Raw genomic sequence first — 20,601 nt, forward strand, 5'->3', positions numbered from 1 at the left:
TAGCATATGGTAGAACACACCAAAGAGTTTCGCATATTGGTAAAGAGATTAAGAAAGTAACGTAGTTCTTGTTGAATGTGTAAGTGTCATGTTTTCCATCATTTTTCATATTTTGGTGAAATTGTCTCTTATTCGCTTTCTTTTCTTCTTACATCGACTTTCAACTTTGTCTTTAACATTTTAGGTGGTTCCTTGGAGTCAGTTATTATTCGGGATGGATTTCTTCCAGAGGATGTCGTCAGGACGTTTGGATGGGACGTGGTCAAAGGACTGGAATACATCCACAAGTTAGGAATTGTTTTCTCTGACTTGACACCTGCTAAGGTTTGTACCATATATGTGAAGCACCAGCCACAAAACATCGATTTTTTAATGTATTGTTTGTAATTTATTATATGATATATGATTGTAATAATCTCTCCTCTCATAGATCATGCTGGATAGCAGTGGTATTTTAAAGTTAGGTAACTTCTGTCACTCCAAAACAAACAGTGAAACTCTTGAAGAGTTCTTTATATTGTGTGAAGAGGCAGGAAAAAGAGAATACGACAACATAAAGAAAAGGTTTCAAGGTTAGCAATTGTTGGCAGTCTATCAATCAGTCTGTCTATTGATACTGTATGAATTATAGACTCTTCATGTTTCATTCAAGTGTGTCCACTATTGTAACTCTGTCATGGCATACCACCAGGCTCCACAATTTACATGGCTCCAGAGGTTCTACAGGGTTCAGAAACTACTGTGATCTCAGATGTCTGGGCTCTTGGTTGTATTCTGTACTACATGTACACTGGTATTGTACCAAACAAGATCCTATCCGTTGTTTCATATCATGTATAATTTATTCACTGTTGTCTTTTCTTCTAGGTAAACCTCCATTTTTGTCTAATAGTTATGGTGAACTACTGGAAATGATTTTGCATCAGGAACCATCATCTCCCATGCAGAAAGGTAAACACAGTAGCACACACGTACAGTGTTGTGCATGTTGTTTAAGGGCCCATGTAACTGTCTCAGCTTATCCCATTGGGAGTTGCCACAGCAAGCTGGATGTTGGAGAACTGACCAGGACTCAAACTTTTGCCAACTGCACAAAAGGCAGCAGCATGTACCACCACATTACCAGTGCTTTATAAGGACAATATAATTTTAAAACAATAATTTGAAATGATTGCATCATTGGTGGGCAGCACGGTGATGCATGTAGTTAGCCCCACAGCCAGTTCGTTCCAGGTTTGAATCTCAGGTCAGACCTCTCTGTGTGGAGTTTGCATGTTGTTCCCATGCTTGTGCGGGTTTTGAATGCGTACCATGATTTCCTCCCACAGCCGAAAAACTATGCATGTTAGGTTGTTAGGAGACGCTAAATTGTCTATAGGTGTGAATGTGAGTGTGAATCGTTGTTTGTATATACAGTATGTACCCTGTGATTGCGTTAGGAGACTCAAATTGTCTATAGGTGTGAATCTGAGTTTGAATGGTTGACCCTGCACAGGATAAGCGGTAGAAAGTGATGAAGTCATTCTTGTTGTTTTTTAAGCATTGTATTTTTGATGACTACAGTGTCCTCAAGTACTCCTCCCAGTCAGGATTTCCAAAATCTTCTGAAAGGCTTACTCAACAAAAACCCGAGTAAGAGGTCAGACCACGCACACATGCACACATTTGGTAGTAACATGATTGAGATATATTGTATGAGTGTGGCAATCAAAGATCTTACTTTAGTTTACTTTACTACAATATACATTTTGTTATTATGTTTTGTGCTTAAGAATGAACTTGCCAGAGTTGCATAAGCACCTTTTCTGGACACTGAAAGACCGGAATTAGAGGAGGAAGAAGATGATGACGAAGAAGAGGCCCTCGCATCGTAATTTCCAGAAATCTATACAGACGAATTTATGTTAATGGCAATGACTTAGTTTATTTAGAACATGCATCTTTTATGTTCATGTTTACTTTTTATAGACTATAGCATATTTAATTTGGATTTTCTAGAAACTATCAGTGGTTACTGCTTGGCAGTAACTGCTAAGTGTCAAGTTTAGTGATGTGACCATTAGTGTTTTTTTATGCTTGCTGTGATAAATAAATCTTGGCTGCAGTACTTGTTATTTTATATGTGCAGTGGTTGTCAATGTCAGGGAAAGACGCAATGTGCTTTAGGGCAACCACAAAACAGTCAGATGCTGTACTGTAGGTTGTCTTTGAACAGCCACAGGTTGTTCATTTAACCATTTGATGTATCATTACCTGTAGTTTGCTGCCTCAGTTCAGCTTGTTTGGTTTTGCGCTTCAAACCTCTCCAGATAGAATGCATGTTGTGTTACCATGACAACTGTCAAAACAATTAGGAATGGACCTGTCCGGAAAGCTCATAAAATTTCCATTGCTTAAACTACATCCACATGTTTAAATTGTAAAACACTAAATAAGAAATATTATTTTAATAATAACATAATTAGTTTCAATTTAAGATCAAATTAAATTAATTTTGCTGTTCTGCTATTTACAGTAAATGTACCCTGCAAGACTACATATTTTCAAGGTGCATTTCAGGCTGATCAACTCTGACTTCTAACAAAAAGTGTCTTTTTTTCCATCATCTTTGTTTAAGACAAAATACGTTCTGCTTGGAATGACTTTACAAGTAAACCACGACCCTGTCTTTTTGTTGTGTTCCTTTGTAGCTTAGCAACACAGGGCTAAACCATTTGGAAGTGGGCGGTCACACAAAATGAAATGTTTTTCACTTAAAGTATCACGCTCAGACCATGACTATGGGTTACAAAAGCAAATACACTTACGTACACGTACGTAGAAATACATAAAATGAAAGTGGTGCGATTTCATTAAGAGGTAAGTGTTTCTCCATAATGATTCAAGCCCCTCGATCAGTTTGCGTCATGTGACCCACCTGACTTCCGGTTGGGAGAACGAGTTGGGCTGCCTGAAAGTTAGCAGGTGAGTCATTATGACAGCGTCTGAGTTTGATAAATTTATAGGTATTAGTGTACCATTCTAAGTTTTAAGCTACTTAAAAAGGTATTTAACATATTCTTAAAAGTTTAACAGTCATCATGACCATTTGATAATTCAGACTCAATAGATTTATGTAGTTGATTATATTGTATGTACAGTACTTATAATTCATATAATTATTACATATTAAAAGTGCCTAAGAAGACATTGAAAAGTGGGAAATGTGCATTTATGCTAATAATACAATAAGGTCATTATGGAGCAAAATGTTTTAATTGTATATCTAGTTTACGTCTCTCACTTTGTTTTATTTTTAACTACTAACCTCGCTTCCATTGTTTCTTATAGTAGATGGAGAACTTCATCCTGTATGAAGAGCTAGGAGGAGGCTCTTCGTCTGTTGTCCATAAAGGACGGAGGAAGGGAAATCTAAACTATGTAGCCCTCAAATGCTGTGACAAAGCCAAGAGACCCGAGATCACAAACCATGTACGATATCAGTTGCTACATAAAATGACCAGGCGAAATTAAGCTGAAACAACCCCTAAACTGTGATAAATGAGAGAGTCGATTTAACATTCCTGCTGGAATTACCAGAATAAATGAAAAAATAATCTCTTGTTGTCCTTGTAGGTTCGTCTTAGCCAAGATGTGGATCATCCCAACATTGTACGCTTTCATGAATGGTATGAAACCAAAAAGCACTTGTGGCTAGTGACTGAGCTTTGCACAGGTCAGTAATTGTGCCACCAATAAGTGATCCTCAATCTATATTGTCTGATGTTTCGGCCATTTATTACAGCTAAAAGTAAATTTTTTTTATATTGCGGGGCCACACGGTGGTCAAGTGGTTAGCATGTTGGCCACACAGTCAGGAGATTGGGAAGATCTGGGTTCGAATCTCCTTTGGGCATCTCTGTGTGGAGTTTGCATGTTGTCCTCCCCGTGTGTGCGTGGGTTTTCTCCGGGGTTGTTTGTCTTTATCTGCCCTGCGATTGAGTCCAGGGTGTACCCTGCCTCTCGCCCGAAGTCAGCTGGGATAGGCTCCAGCATACCTGTGGCCCTAGTGGGGATAAGCGGCATAGAAAATGGATTGATAGTTATTGAGTTATGTTCATTTTATTTCTCGCTCTGTCTACTTCTCTGTCTGTCTACTTAGGTGGTTCCTTGGAGTCTGTGATGAAGCGGGATGGATGTCTTCCAGAGGATGTAGTGAGGAAGTTTGGATGGGACTTGGTCAAAGGACTGGACCACATCTACAAGTTAGGAATCATTTTCTCTGATTTGACACCTTCTAAGGTTTGTACATATCACCATATACTGTATTAGGGGTGTCCAAACTTTTACTATCGAGGGCCACATACTGAAAAATCAAAGTATGATAAAAACTATGATATTAATTTTGTAAAAAGGCTCAAACATTGTGTATATATGTATATTTATTTAACTGCAGAGCTTTGTGTGTAGTTAGTATCAAGATTTCTGTATTTTTGTATTGTGTTTATGTGTTTTTATGTATGTGGGTCAATAAAAATTGAGCCACGGACTGGAAATGGCTCCCACTTTGGACACCCCCGCCATGTATAATCACATATCAAACCCACATTTATATTAATATTTTATAAACTAATATACAATAATCTTGTCTCCTCCCATAGATCTTTTTAGATAGTAGTGGCATTTTAAAGTTAGGTAACTTCTGTCACTCCAAGACTGAGAGAGAAACTCGTGAAGAGTTCTTGTCATTGTGTTGTGACGAGGCAGATGACGAAAACTATGATGATCTGAAAAAAAGGTTTCAAGGTCAGATAAGAGTTGTTATTTTGTTATTTAGTTTCCAAGCTACAGTATATACACTGCTCAAAAAAATAAAGGGAGCACTCAATTCACACTAAGGCAAAACTGCTGCGCCATTATTCAAACTGTCCACTTAGGAAGCAACACAGATTGACAATCAATTTCACATGCTGTTGAGCAAATGGAATAGACAACAGGTGGTGTCTTTTTCCACTTTAATTTTGAGCATGACTCCAAATTCAGACCTACATGGTTTAATAAATTTGATTTCAGTTGATAATTCTTGTGTGAATTTGTTGTCAGCACATTAAACTATGTAAAGGCCAAAATATTTAAGCAGAATATTTCATTAATTTACATCTAGAATGTGATATTTTGGTGTCCCCTTTATTTTTTTGAGCAGTATATTTACAGAATCAAAAAAAGGACTCGCATTTATGTTTTCTGTTTGTATACTTATCAGGCTCACCAATTTACATGGCTCCAGAGGTTCTACAGGGTTCAGAAACGACTGTGATGTCTGATCTTTGGGCAGTTGGTTGTATCCTGTACCACATGTGCATTGGTAATGTACCTATATTTTACTCATTTCTATTTTCTTATTTACCAAGTCATATGGTTTGCTAAAAGTCATGCAAAATGTGGAAACATTATTTAAAAATGACAAAATATATATCTTTTTTAGGTAAACCGTACCTTTCTGATAACTACAATGAAGTCACTGGAATAAATTTAGATCAGCAACCATCATTTTCAGGTATATACACAAATCACATTTGCATACAAATTAGAAATGAAATGTTGTAGTTGAGTTTGGAAAAAAGGATATAGACATACCTTGTTATTTTGACAGTGTCCCCAACCAGTTCTCCCAGTCAAGATTTCCAAAATCTTCTGAGAGGCTTACTCACCAGAAACCCTGATGAGAGGTCAGACCACACTAACATACACAATGGATGCCTATCATTTTAATTGTAATTCTACTTCCCGGACCTCATAGTTTGATTTATAACACAAAAATTAACATTAATATGAAGCACTTAGTCATACTACTATATATCTGATTTTATTTAGCCCGACTCTATTCAAATAACATGTATTATCTGTTGGCTTGACATGTCATTGCAAGTTAATGAGATCTGTGTCATATCGGTCTTCAAACATCTGTGTTGTTTGTTCTTTAGATTGAAGTGGTCAGAATTACTCAATCACCATTTCTGGACTGAAGCACTGAATGAAGAAGATGATTTAAAAGAAGTAGAAGAAAAAGAGGACAAAGAAGAGCAGTGTGCAGAGAGAATAAATTCAACCAGATGGGGGTGTGTAATATGATATAATTTTTGACTTGGAGCATTCTAATAATCATTAATGTCATTAATAAACATGCCAACATAATTGAAGTGAAGGTCATTACAGTAGTGCCCCATTCATGTGTTCCCTTTACTTGAGGTGTTTGTGTCAGCATGTTGTTTTAAAAACTCTTAAGACACAAAAGGATCCTGGAGCCCTTCCCTTTTGGAGACCAGGCTGATAAACATCCTTGCAGCCAAATGACAAAGACTACACCAGTCCATAAGTCTTCGGAGAACTCGATCTTATCACAGACAAAATCTACAATAACAAGGAGAGCAGACAGCAGGATTGAGAGACACACAACCCATGGAGACTTGATGAAGAATAAGGGATCAGACAGGACGATGGTACAGTCCACAACAGGAGAGGAGGACACAAAGACAGAAGATGAAATAAAGATGAATGTGACTCAACAAATGAGTGCAAAAGAGCAGACCCGGGAGCCGTTCTCACTAGGTAAGACATTTTACACCCTGTATTTGTTAATGCCAAATAGTATATTTAACTTGACTGAAGTAGCTCTGGTGATTCATTTCATCAGCCACAATATTAGGTACATCTATGCAATCAAATGAGATCAACACCAGCTGTATTCACATGATGCTTTTACAGAGTTAATAGTATTCATATTGGTTAACACTGTCAGAGAGGTATTAATAGAGCTGTGCAATGTCAATCAAAGGTGAGCATCACAGTATCTTTGTACAGTATCTTTGTAAAGCAGACTGTTGTATTCTGTCACAAATCACCTGCATGTGCACTTATGAAGTAGCCACTAAGTGCATGTGTCTCATGTGTTCTTGCTTTTTCCAGATAATGCATTCAAGTTCAAGCCAAAGAGTGACTTGGATGACGACAACACTGAGCCAGTTTTTCCACTCAGGTATTTAGAGTCGTAATTTTAGAGCCACATCTACAAACACTGCGCGGAAAATGTCCATTGCATTGAGAGCAGACACTCACTAACAGTTGTAAATGTTTTGTTCTTGTTTTAGCTCCTGTGTGACTTCAAAAGGAAGTTCCAGCATCTTAGACTCTCTAAACCAGGGGTCACCAACACAGTGCCCGCAGGCACCAGGTAGCCCCCCACGACCACATGAGGTGCCCGCAAGCCTGCTTTTCATTCAGGTTTTCAGTTAATAATGTGAGAACACTAGAAAGAAAAGTGTTCTGAAACATAAAATGTGAGTTGTGGATACCAGCATTTTGTGAATGTTTTGGTAAAACAAGCATATTTGCTTTGTTTGGTTTGAAATAAGGTATGAAAATCATTTCTACAAAAATGAGTAGCTTTGTCTATAGTAGCATTTTCATTTTCTAAAAGTAGCTCTCGCAAGAAAAAACGTTAGTGATCCCTGCTCTAAACTGTAGTCCTTCACTTCAGGGGAGGGAGATCCATGTTAAGGTACTGACTAAATGGCAATTTATACATTCTTAATGATATGCTGTAATGGATTAACAAAACTGTCCATCTCATTCTTCTGCAATGTTTCACAGCATTCATACACAATTATTGAGGGAACTACTCAGAGGTGTTTCCAAAAATGTTCTCCTGTGATGTAACTAAACAAGGCATTGATGAAGTGCAGGTCTACGTTCTGCATCATTATAAAAAAAACTATTAAAATCAGTGCCTTTTGCTAGAGCCATTTTTTGCAAAACCAGATTTTAAAAATATCTCCTCATTAGATTAGACTGTGTAGATGTACCTTCGATCAGATTTAGCTTCTTAATTATCTTGCTGTTCTCTGTCGCCATCTGATGGACAATTTACCTTAGAAATGTGTTTTTTATGTGCATCTTAATGAGTTGTGCTGTTCTTTATCTTTGTCTCAGACCACAACCGGCAACGACATAACCGCTTATGTGAAAGCGCTTCTGCATACTGAATCAGACAAGACAGTCACACCAGTCATAGACAATCCCAAGGTACAGTCATGCAATATATGTCTTGATGTCTGATTAAAAGGGTTTCTTTTCTTTTGTTTAGTAACAGCTCCTCCAGTGTGTTCATAGAAGTTGTACGAATCTGTGACTTATGTAATATGTTTACTGTATGATGTTCTTTTTGTGATTTACAGATCCTTAAGAGTCCTCCTGTTCGATTTGACTCTAAAAACCTTGGTGTGTCAGCGTGCACAGGTACTGTGACTCATTTGTCCACTGAGTTAAAGTTTGATTTTGAGTACAAAATTGGAGTTTGTTGTCAATGCAAGTCTAGATTAGATCATTGGTCTGAATTACACCAGTAGAGTGTCACACTTGACACAATTTTGCCTGAAAACGCGATATGTACAGTGTCACCTCTCAGGGTGAATTTAAAACTTTCAACCTCTGATTTGATCAAACTGAGAAGCAATTTCTCCCATAGGAAACAATGGAAATAGGAATACTGTAATTATTTCCACAGCCAAATGCAGTTACAAAACCATTTGACTGCATAGCCAATTGTAAACAAAATGTTATCATTCGTAACTGTCAGTATGTATAAATATAAGTTCATCCACAACAAAAAAACACTTGGTCTTAATTTTAAAGTCGCATTGATGTTAATCACTATTAATAGCAAAACACAAAAACAACAAAACATTGTACCATAAATTCCGGTGTACAAGCCGCTACTTGTTTCTTAAATTTTACAGCTTCACAATTTTATACAGCGGTGCAGCTAATCTATGTCTAAATTCTAATCTTGTGACATCTCCTTAACTTCAGAACTATACTAATTTTTCCAATACTGTGCCGCTCACAAGTCAGTGAGGAAATCACAAGCTATCCGCACACTCACAACGAGCTTGTCAACCATTGGACATCGCAGGAGGTCATTATATACTGTATACCAGTATAACAACATAACAGTCTGACTCAGTGTCATTTTACTAAGAACACTTTACTAGCAACACTAAATTCATCACACAGCAACTTAACACTCAAAAGGTGTACCTTTTAAGCTCATTGTGAGTTTTTTTATAGTTAATGATTGACTCCTCAAATAAAGAGCTGCCTGGTCCTCTCAGTCTCATGCGCGCCACAGTATATCGTTTTATGATGTGGATACGTGCGGTTTATACACCGATGTGGTTTATACAGTATATGAACAAATCTGTTTTTTCCTCCAAATTTAGTGGGTGCACCTTATACACTGGAATTTACAGTACTTTAACTTTGACAATGAGTCACAAGGCTTATGGTGACACTGGACAAAAGTATTAGGATGCTGCCAGAGTCATGCTGCTTTTTGAATGTGGGTGTGCTTAAGAGTTAGCTATAGCCTTCCATCCATACATCCATCTTCTTCCGCTTAATCCAAGGGTTGCAGGAGCAGCAAGGAAGCCCAGACTTCCCTCTCCCTGCGTATCCCAAGGTGTTCCCAGGCCAGCTGAGACATAGTTTCTTCAACGTGTCTTGGGTCTTCCCCCAAGACCTCCTACCGGTCGGACGTGCCCTGAACACCTCACCAGGGAGGCATTCAGCAGGCATCCTGACCAGATGCCTGATCCACCTCATCTGGCTCCTCTCAATGCAGCGGTGCTACTCCCAGTTTTTCCTCGAATGACAGTGCTTGTCACCTTATCTCTAAGGGAGAGCCCAGCCACCATACGGAGAAAACTCATTTTGGCCGCTTGTACCCGCGATCATGTCCTTTCAGTCACTACCCAAATCTCACAGCCATAGATGAGGGTAGGAACGTAGATCGACCAGTAAATTGAGAGATTTGCCTTTCGGCTTAGCTTCGTAATTGTGAAGAATGTAATAGACATTTTTTTCTACAATCTATTCTCTGAAACCACCATTGGTAACATACTCTAGCCAGTGGTTGTGTTCTTATATTTTTTTGTGTGAAAAAAGTGCGATTTGAAGTCAAGGAAGGATAGCACCTTTAAGGCGCTTAAACGTTTAAAATTATGTTAACATCTGTCAATCAATTTCTGACAGTTCCCAACCTAAAATCCCTGTTCTTCAAGTCAGTACCAAGTGAGATTATCATTTGAATTTGGTTCTTTTGTATAACATTTTGGTTTGTTTTATGTTCAAGATTCAAGAGTCTATATAATAGTCAATTTGCCATGTATCTCATACACAGAAGTTTTTCTTCTCTCCATGGTGCAATTACTGTACAATAATCAGTATAAAAACAGAATTTGTAAAAAAGCGTATATGCAGTGTAACCTTGGCTAGCATCATTAATTCATTCCAGAGGGCCCGTCTCCAACCAAAATGTATGCTAACTGAATAAATTTTTCCCACAAGAGATGTAATAAACATGTCAAATCCAAGTAATCCGTTCCAGGAAACCAAAAATGCTAACACATAACACTTTTGATTAACAGTTTGAACTTTCGTTTAACAGTTATAGTTTTAGAAAATATTTTGAAATGCATGTAAATACATATAAGTGAAGACTGAAAGGGATAAATGAACATTTAAGTTTACTTTTACCTTAATTGAAGACATAATTCTTGACATGACTGTTGCCAAACACACCATGAAATCACCATGGACACTAACCTTACTGTTTTGCGTTGAGTTATGAGTTATTCAGTAGTGATTCTCACCTCAATAACCCAAAATGGAGCCAGAGGAAGTTGCAAGTGCCAGCATTTTGATAAAGAAGGTGAGAAACACTATTGAATTCACAAAATAACTATCTGGTGGTGTCTGTGTTGATCTTGCTGCCACATCGTGTCTTTGGGAACAGTTACATCTTCAATGAAGCTAAAAGTAATGTACATGTGCAATGTTCATTTATTCTTTTTCATTTGTCATTTATATGCATTTAGAATAGTTTTATGCACGAACAACTATAGCTGTAAAACTATGAAAATGTGTTTTGTGTTAACGTTTTTGAGAGTCAATTGCTGATGACATCATAGACGGGCCACGGAGATGACTTTCGTTTCTGGTTGCCATTTATTTTGTTAGCAAGCAAAGGATGCCAACAAGGACGTTTTGTGATTTAAAAAATGCATTTAGAACACAGTTGGACACAGTTTGGCATATAATATAATATAATATATATATATATATATATATATATACATAGTATATATGGATATGTGTGCAAATACTGCCAAATGGGCAAAAAAATAATAAAGTAGATGCAAGAGTGTGAAGTAAGACTAAATTAAATAAACAAATAAAAAGGGTACAGTGCAGTGTAAAGATGAATGCGACATTTAACACTGTAACGACATGTAACGTCAACAGTTCATGGGGTCAGAGGAGAGGCAACTCTGTTCTCAGTTTCCCCACTAGATGTCATAGTTGACACAGTGAAGCTTTCTGAGTGGGACATGATGAGACTGACTGAGAGAGAAGTGGCTACCCGTGAAATAACTTGTAGAAGCAGTGAGGCGCACCTCTCTCAACTTGCCATAACTGCACTGTAGTGCATTTTTTTTCTTTAGTTCTTTTCACTCATGCACAGCACACCTGAATTGTTCAACACATCTGCACTTGAGGAGCAGATGTTAACTGTCGGTAAGAATGACTGGATCTGTCAAGGGGGTTGTTGCACTTACTTTTTACTGCCAGCATACTAGCAGCTACAATTTGCAATTTCTCATCAAGTGTAATGAGAAAAAAAATGTATAGAACACATAAAGCTTCCTGTAACAAGATGCAATGTTCATTGAGAACATTTTCTCGTGAAACACCTGCAATGCTATTCATGATCAGTTTGCTTGTCGCTAATGCCTTTCTATCTACATTGCAAGTTGAATTTGTTGCATTGTCCTCTGCTCTCCTTCAGTGGAGAAGCTACTGTCACTTAGCAATGAAGAGTGGAGCATCCTCATTCAACAGCTTTGTTCATCACTTGAAGGACAGAAAACTTCTGCTCCTGCCCCTACAGCAACACGCTCCACAGTAAACCTTCTGTGCTACCTCTGCTGTGTGGTTAAACATAAAGACGTTGCCAACAGGCTGATTAACTCAAAAGTGGTAAGAACATGTGTATTCAATTCAACATTTTATTTTTAGTGAATAATATTATTTCAATAAAACCCCACACGTTTACTGAAAAGGCAGAATGTTTGGAGCAATACTGTATCTTCTCTTTTCTTAAATATGTCACAGTAGTGTTACAGTGGGATATTTATCTCATCTAATAACCTTAGAAAATACCACAGATATATTTGTAAACATTGTCCAGCGAGAACTGACTACAAACAAGCTGATTTGCATCCATATCTGTTGATTGCTTACGTACCGTATTAAGTCTCACTCTGCTCTTTCTCATTATGGAAATGTTTTTGCTTTATTTAGCTTCAGGCACTAAACCTACATCTTCAGCAAGCTCCAAACTGGGATGTGTAAGTAAATGTGACACATATTATTAGCATTATGAATCAAGTTGCATGGTTCAAAAGTTTGGAATAATTATGTTGTGTAAAGTGTAGTAGTGAATGTATTGAATAATTGTGTGTGGAATGTGGCTTTTTTTTCACTGAGATTGAAACTGAAGATAGTGGCTGGGTGTTAAATGCACCATATTGCCTTGAAATAAGTTACATCTCACAACAGTAGGGGGAGTCCTGGAGTAAACATTTGTTTTTTGAAAACTGAAAATGTACTTTTTTAATTAGGCTTTTTTAAAGTCATTTTTAATTGAATAACAGAAGCAAAATGTTTTTCAGGCGGAGCTTTGTTGTCAGAGTTATGGGTTTACTGGCTCTCCATTGTACTGAACTTGAAGCAATCAGTCCAGTTACTGAGGTCTGTATACACACTGACACACACACACACACACACACACACACACACACACACAAGGCTGGCAAGTTATTCTAACTAAGCCATAGTGCCTGAATACAGAAAATACTACCTTTTTACATTTTTATTCCCATTTTTTCACATTTTTTTTTAAATTCCAAGTTATATTGCTAAAAGTCCTCTTTGTCCAAACTGCAACACAAATTCCGTTCTTTGAGCTGGTGGATCACAGATAAAGATAGACAACCAATATTTAGGTGAAACTTGTGGATGGCCTTCATCCTCTGTTTCTTGTCACTCATATCCAGATTTAGTTTTGGAATACTCCTTGTCTGCTTGAAGTAGTTTCGATGCAACATAAATCAAAATAAATTAAACAAACCAACCAACCAACATTCACACCCTCTCTATTTGAGTCGCTGTGACTGCTGTGAAGTTGTAACTGTGAATTACAAAATGGCTGACTGTGGCGCAGCAGTGTTTTTTTCAGTGCGCGCTGTTGTTAAAGAAAAATGGCGGAACACTTTTTCCGCTATTCTCTTTACCTTAGGATGACAAATTATCGTGAAAAGGACAAAGCGGCCTGTGTTTGTGCCTTTGTCTGTTTGTGTGAGTCCTTCCACAGTCCCAGCAGGGGGTCTGTGAGTGTGTGTGTGTGCGCACATTCTTATGCTATCATGATGCAAACAGATGACCAGTAAAACAGCATATACTTGATGTAACTGTGTGTGTGCCTGTATGTCACAGCTGGGGTTCTCCTGCTGCAGTCCTGATGATTGGAGTGTCAGGACTGGGTTTAGTTACTATGGTAACTGTTTTATGCTTCGATCCCCCCTACCCAACACACACGTGCACATGCACACGCAAGCCTGTTCGCTCTCGCCTCTATTTATTTTGATTCTCTCTTTCCCAAGTCGATGCCCCCCCATACCGCCCCTCAAATAGAATTCAATGGGAGTGAAATTTTGTGGGTTAATCGTATGCAATTTAGGGAAGCTGTTCCTTTACAGCTAACAAGATACTGTATAATTTTCCTGTTTACTTATCATTGCTTCTAAAGTTTTATATGGCTCCTACAGGGGTTTAGCCTGAGAGGCTTTTACTGTGCGGGGTATTTCACGGGGATGTGGAGTCTTAAGGCATTTGGAAAGTTCACAGTTATCTTAAGGCGGATGCTTAATACTGCTGGAGCCTATTCAGAGGGAAAAGGCTTGAAGCACACAGTGTTGTTCCCTTTGCAGGGTAAGAAATAGTTGGAGGAACTTGTGTTAATATCTGACACTAATGAATACAATGAACAAAAACAAATGAAATTAGTCATCTAAGTGTGGCCAATTGCTAAATGTAGCAGTCCTTGTTGTAACAACAAATATCAGCATTTCCGAAAGGAAGGGTTATATATTTATACAATATGATTACAATACACACCTACTCAACATTAACCAATGTGGTCAGAACAAGAATGCACGTTTGCAATGGTTGACATGTTTACATTTCTGTCCAATCACATCCAAATATATATGCATCCTCAATGCATTGTCAAGTTTTAATCAAAGCCAGAACAAATTTGGTAGATGTCAAGGGAAATCTGCTGTTGGATCCAAAATAGACGACAGACAAGACAAGTTCTTTGAGACTAATGAGAGGTACAATTTAATAAAACTTGCATGCAAGGAGACAAATCAATAAATCCTCGACTGATGACTTCAAGAGAAAATGTGTGACTATTCATGCTAAAATGTTAGTTCATTTAGGAAACCACACATGTGAGGGGCTGATTTCCTCCTCCTGTTTTGGGCAGACAATGAAGGGCAGACTCACATGTCTAGACACCCAAGGCTATTTGGATCAGGTGATAAGAATGTGGAGGACTTGTTTTGGAGACAAGCGGCCTTGAGCAGATAATTACAGTAAATCAGTGTGACATGAATGTGGATATCAGCAGAAATACTTAAGTATGTTAGTGCATAATTAGAATGAATATTTGTAAAATCAGATGGAGTAATGGACACACGCCATTTTATAATTCCATATTTTCCTGACACTAGAGGACAGTTTATTTAACATGGGGAGCAATCAAGGGTGTAACTTTCGCTTATAATTTGGAAAGGTTAAGATCACTGCCCATATGAGGATTTTTGAAAGGATATCAGCATATGTTTTTGTTGTAGTTTGGGAACAAGAGTGCAAATTAGTTCACTTTGATAAAAGTGTTAATTTACCGCTGTATTTTGGCATTCACAGTGGACTGACAGTAGATATTGAGGGTATCAACAATTACAGCAATCGCTCATTTATCGTAGTTCATTGGTTCCAGACCCGACCGTGATAAGTGAATTTCTGCAAAGTAGGATTCAATATTAATAAACTGAATATTTTATAACTTGACTTTCTAAATGTAGACACAAAATAACATAATTATTCTTTGTTTACGTCACATTGTGCAGGCTACGGGATCTCCATGCAGTGTGACAGGTAATGTAATCTAATGTCATGTCTCGTAACATTACTGATGCCTACCAGAATACTACATATATAACTTGTCTTTCAATATTTTTTGTGTAATAATAGGCCATAGTCAACCACGAAACAGTGAAAAAAAAACGCCATAAAGCGATCGAGCGATATTCGAACCGCGATATAGTAAGGGACGAATGTAGAATGGATATAAAAACATAATACAGTATCTCTCCAAGATATAAAATTGTGATCACTATCGTAGTTCATCATTTCATGACAACTATTATGTGTGATTGTCTCAATGCAGCATTGTCGTTGTGGTTGTTGATATTATTTTGTCCTTTGTTCTTATGTCCTTGTTCGTCTTTATAGTTGTCACAGACATTTATTTGCTGATGTAGTTCTGTATGTTTCTGTTGTTCTGTTCTTGTTGTCACAGTTGTTGTTGTTGCTGCTGTTGTCCTTGTCTCTTGTCTCTTTTTTTTTTGTCCCCCTCAAATCCCCACACCCCCCTCTGTTTTCTTTTCTCTTCTTCTCTGTCCCCTCCTGCTCCGGTCCGGTCGCTCCAAATTTGCTTAATAACAAGCATCTAAGTCAAATAAATTCTGTATAACAAGGGAATAGTATATTACACTTCTCCCTGGCAGAGTAAATCTGTTGAGCACTTGACGGCGTTTAGATGTACAATTCTATCTGCTTTAAAGGCTGGACAGGACAGCGGTAAAATAAAAAAAAAGAAAAAAAAAACAAGATACAAAATAGTGTACATTACAAACAGTGTTGGGAGTCATGGCATTACACATAACGGCGTTACTCCTGCCATTATTGTTTTCCAGTAATGGATAATATGATTAATGACTATTTCAAACGCTTCCAAACGCTGTTGCGATTACCAAAAGGGAAATGTGGTGCATTATTATCCCCTGATATCTGTATCAATGATCTGGATGTCGCTTCAGTCACCATTGTTCACGACTACTACACAGGAAGCTAAATAGCTGGTCGACAAGAGTTGTGGGGTGTGATTTTATATTGTATGTCAATATATTGTATTTGGAGCTACCGCAGTTACTGTAAAGTTGCCTAAAGAGCCCTTCACAGGCCAGTAATCCACGTCTCTTCATTCTACTGTATCTGCTGTTGTACTAATCAGTGTGACATTTGAATCGTAGTTGTAAGATTGTTGCCTTTGCATGTTAAGTAAGCTGATGTTTGTTTTCTGTGTGCGCACATTCATGTGCCTCATTTAACGTGAGTAGCTGTTGATAGTGAGCTAATGATGGTGTGTTCAGGGCAAGATTGGTGAGCGTCTTTGTTGTTTTGCTCTCTGCCTCATTTCACCCTCTGCCTAAGAGTGTCACAGCTGTGTTTGTGGTATAAAACACCTACCTACTAATCAATACATTATTAGTAATTCAGCTTAGTGGGGGGAGCCTTTCAAGAACATTACTTTTACCGCGTGTGCTATCTAGCTCCTCCAATCACACGTGATCTGTGCGCATACACCAGTCATCTTATTTAATCCTACCCCTTCTCCGTATCTATTACTGACAATTCATTCACACCATGTATTTGTCATGTTGACACTTATCAATATTTAGTTTTGCTTACATTTTGTCATTTACATTTTGTTCACTTTGTTCATTTCCTGTGTGAAAAAAAGGAAGGTGTTTGTGTTAAGAACTATGAAGAAATAAAAATGTTACAAAATCAAAATGTAGTGACATTAATAAAATAGGAATACATTTGTTTTCAAATAAACATACAAAAATAGAAAATAATAAACAATAGAACAATGAGTACAACAACAGGTCATGTTTAATGAATGAAATGTACTGCGTATGATATATGAATTTGGCATTTGGTGACATTGGAATGCATGTATCGATGTTGTTGACATCCGCATCCACCCCCATCCATTGTAGAAAGTTGACCTCATCTTTCTCCTCCTCAGTTGTCATCTCGCTACAATGGACATTTTTGTCTGATGTAATAAATGAGAATTTGTTGTTTTTTGTCTTTGTCCACTGTACACAAATAAGGCCAGTCATATGGTTTATGTCATGGTCTCAAAGAAGTACAGTAGTGAATTATTGTTTTTAAATTGGTTTAGAATTTGTATTGCTTTTTCCGTCGTGTATCTGAGGTAATTACAATCATTCATAACATTAATGCCGAAATGCACATCTTTCATCACTCTGTAAGATGCTTCTATCAACTTCAGTTTTTATTGAATTCGTGATTGGAGTAAAAATGAATTAGATGAGCTGATAAACTGTTCCTGATCAACATTGTTGGTGCTTATTGCAGGTGGTATCTACTCTATCAGACCTGTTGAGAGATAACCGTAAGAACAGTCAAGTAAAGAGGTTTCTGCTGCCACCACTTGCGGAGTTTCTCTACCTTATTGCTTCTGAGGTAAGAGTTTCAACATCACAGGGCCCCATTCATAAGACATACTAGTGCTGTAGATGTAGATGATACTCAGTACAATATGTGCAATGTAATATCACATGTTATTAATTCCAGCAGTACCTACAAAAACGTCATGTTCTTTCATCATTATGTCCCTTCCAGGATTCATGCAGTAGTTTTACAGTTAACTTCTCTTTGCATTTCTCAATTAGATATATTTAAAAAAAAAACATTACGTAAAATTCCCTTGACAACTAAACCTGGAACTAATGTGTTCATTTTACAAGTTGTTTTGAAACTAACTAACAACTTGGAAGTCAACCAACATCAATAATCATCATATGAGTATTAACATAACAAAAGTAGTAGGAGGTGTAAAGGTAGATTTAGAGATTTTTTATATATACATATTTTTTTACAAACACATATTTGCCTCATCATTGCTTTTAAATATTCATGCAGACAAAATTAACTGAATTTTAAAATAAAATAAAAAAAAATGACAAGAGAGACTAGGCATTTTTGCCCTGTGATTGGCTGGCGACCAGTCCAGGGTGTACCCCGCCTCTCGCCCGAAGTCAGCTGGGATAGGCTCCAGCATACCCCCGCGACCCTAAAGTGGATAAGCGGCATAGAAAATGAATGGATGGATGGACTAGGCATTTTGACTCCTGGAGGGTGTCTGTTTTTTATTGATCTCAATGTAATACTTTACATCCAACAACATTCTACCAAAGCTCCTGAAGCATGAACAAGAGTTAATAAAATATTACATTTTCCTATGGTTAATTGTGATCATAAGATGATTTTGGTGCCAAAGCCTTTGAGCCATTGGTGGTGCAGCATGATGGATTTCCTGGGCAGTGCTGTGAATAATTCTTTTTTTTCTCGTTTGTATTCACATTATTCATTTTCTTTCTTGTTTCGAATCACTGCTTCACTAAATTACTTGGACAAAACAGTATTCTTATTAAATAGTAGGACAACGAATGTTGCTAAAGATCCAGAACAGGTTCACACTGGGTGCACTGCAGTGGTCTTCCTTAGATCCTCAGCAATACCCTCACATAGTCTAAGGTAGTTTAGACAGGTTTTTACGCTAAAGCATGAAGAACTGTTAACCTTGCAGGTTCCTCACAAAGATGAAGGTTTAAGATTGTGGCAATTCCTACCAGTTGACAGTGTTTTTTATCTCCATGTTTGTTATTAACCACTTTGTTTAGGATTTTTTAAAAAGGCACAGAATTTGGAGATAAATTGGAAACAGCCACAATATGTTGGTAGCTTTCATTATTTGTGAGCCAGTGACGAACATTTTTAAATTGGTAATTTGCATAAGTACACACAAATAAGAATAAGTTCAATGACAATGTTTGTTTGGTACTTTTCTCAAGGTCCTTTGAGCTGCGTTTGCATGCTAAGTGATGCTAGTGATTAGTTCGAGGTTGGTGGTACCACTGAGACTCCCTGTTGTAAGGCTACTTGATTTTGCGCCTTTAAATGGAGGATTCAGTTTTTTTGTGTACAGGTACTTTTCTGTCAATGACAATGATTTGCTGAATCTTTAGTACTGTGTAGGCTTCTGTTCCCAACGATTTCACATAGAGAATGCAAGTTTCTCCGGCAGGGCCAGTATGATATTGATAGTAGTAAGACTCAATATTCTCGATGTCCCCTAGAGTTGACAATGTGGTGTTATCAATTCCTGGGTTAATGATCAGCGACATTCTGCATTTTTAGACTCCACTTTTATTAGACCTTAAGCCATTACCTCAGAATGCTCCCAGACTTCTGAAAAAGTCTCCAAATATTGTAATATTGCAATATTATGTCATAAGTAAAGAATAACCCAGCCAGTGTGGGATCAATTCATGCTCAGTGACTATAGGTGTGAATGGTTATTTGTCGCTATATGTGCTCTGCAATAGCCTGACAACCTGTCCTGGGTGTGGTCTGCTTTCTATCCACAGTCCGCTGGGATAGGCTCCAGCTTCCCCAAGACCCTGAACAGGATAAACAGTAGAACATAGATGGATGGATAGAAGATTTGCCCATTAAATGACCCATGTTAAAAGTCTTCCCCTGGCCTTTGCATCTGAAACATTGGTCAATGCAAACGATTGGTTTGAGCCTCCAGTGCTGTCTTTATCCTCAAGGTTAGATATTGCCTTGAGCAGGGCTACTCAACTACATAATGAAGAGGGCCACAGTTTAAAAAATGTAAAGGCCCAAGGGGTGGAGACGCGCTGCCATGTTATGCTAACTTGATATGAGTAACCACATTTTGAATGCTTGTAGTTTATACTGTATGACTTTCAAATATGCCATTCCACGAACATTGAACTCCGTGTTTTAACAAAAATAAGGTGCATCACAGCAGTATTTAAGTATTAAGAAAACAAAAGTGTATCAAATAACAATCATCAAACCATCACAGCCGTATGTGGAGTAAATTAAAATTGCAAAAGAAAGTAGCATCACAGAGCAGGACCGAAAGAGGATAATATGGCTTTGCTCGTAGTGGTCTTCCAAAGTCTTTAATTTCTGTGTGCGTGTATCCAAAACAACCAGATGGGCCGTCAAAATTTTTATGTTTTGCCTGAAAATGCCTCTGCAGGTTAAAATGTAAGCACATTGGCTTCTCCACTGCATTTGCATATTTTCTAGTCCAGACGCTGCCCTACAGTATTTGATCAGATTCAACAAAGGTCATTAAATATACCAATTAGGCATGCTCCGATCGATAGGCCACTGATCAATATCGGCCGATTTCCGTAAAAAAATCATGTGACTGGCGTATGCCAATAAACGCCTTTTAAAGCCGATCACATAAACCGATTGGCGTGCGGCGCCAAATACTACTTGTCTGCTGCGTCACGT

General features: G+C 37.7%; 1 protein-coding gene across 1 annotated transcript in view; it reads left to right on the top strand.

Annotated features, from left to right (window-relative positions):
- The window catches only part of ulk4 (unc-51 like kinase 4), a 103,315-nt gene that overhangs the window by 685 nt on the left and 82,029 nt on the right, over positions 1-20,601 (top strand). Inside the window, exons 4-18 of the mRNA XM_054781063.1 lie at positions 185-324; positions 431-572; positions 692-793; positions 868-951; positions 1,564-1,639; positions 5,964-6,098; positions 6,266-6,588; positions 6,946-7,015; positions 7,128-7,233; positions 7,969-8,061; positions 8,214-8,274; positions 11,885-12,075; positions 12,400-12,446; positions 12,771-12,849; positions 17,617-17,724. Of these exons, the coding sequence (XP_054637038.1) occupies positions 185-324; positions 431-572; positions 692-793; positions 868-951; positions 1,564-1,639; positions 5,964-6,098; positions 6,266-6,588; positions 6,946-7,015; positions 7,128-7,233; positions 7,969-8,061; positions 8,214-8,274; positions 11,885-12,075; positions 12,400-12,446; positions 12,771-12,849; positions 17,617-17,724 (1,757 nt within the window). The remainder of the gene's footprint in view (positions 1-184; positions 325-430; positions 573-691; positions 794-867; positions 952-1,563; positions 1,640-5,963; positions 6,099-6,265; positions 6,589-6,945; positions 7,016-7,127; positions 7,234-7,968; positions 8,062-8,213; positions 8,275-11,884; positions 12,076-12,399; positions 12,447-12,770; positions 12,850-17,616; positions 17,725-20,601) is intronic.

Source organism: Dunckerocampus dactyliophorus, chromosome 7 (genome assembly GCF_027744805.1).
Source record: "Dunckerocampus dactyliophorus isolate RoL2022-P2 chromosome 7, RoL_Ddac_1.1, whole genome shotgun sequence".
NCBI classification, from domain to species: Eukaryota; Metazoa; Chordata; class Actinopteri; order Syngnathiformes; family Syngnathidae; genus Dunckerocampus; species Dunckerocampus dactyliophorus.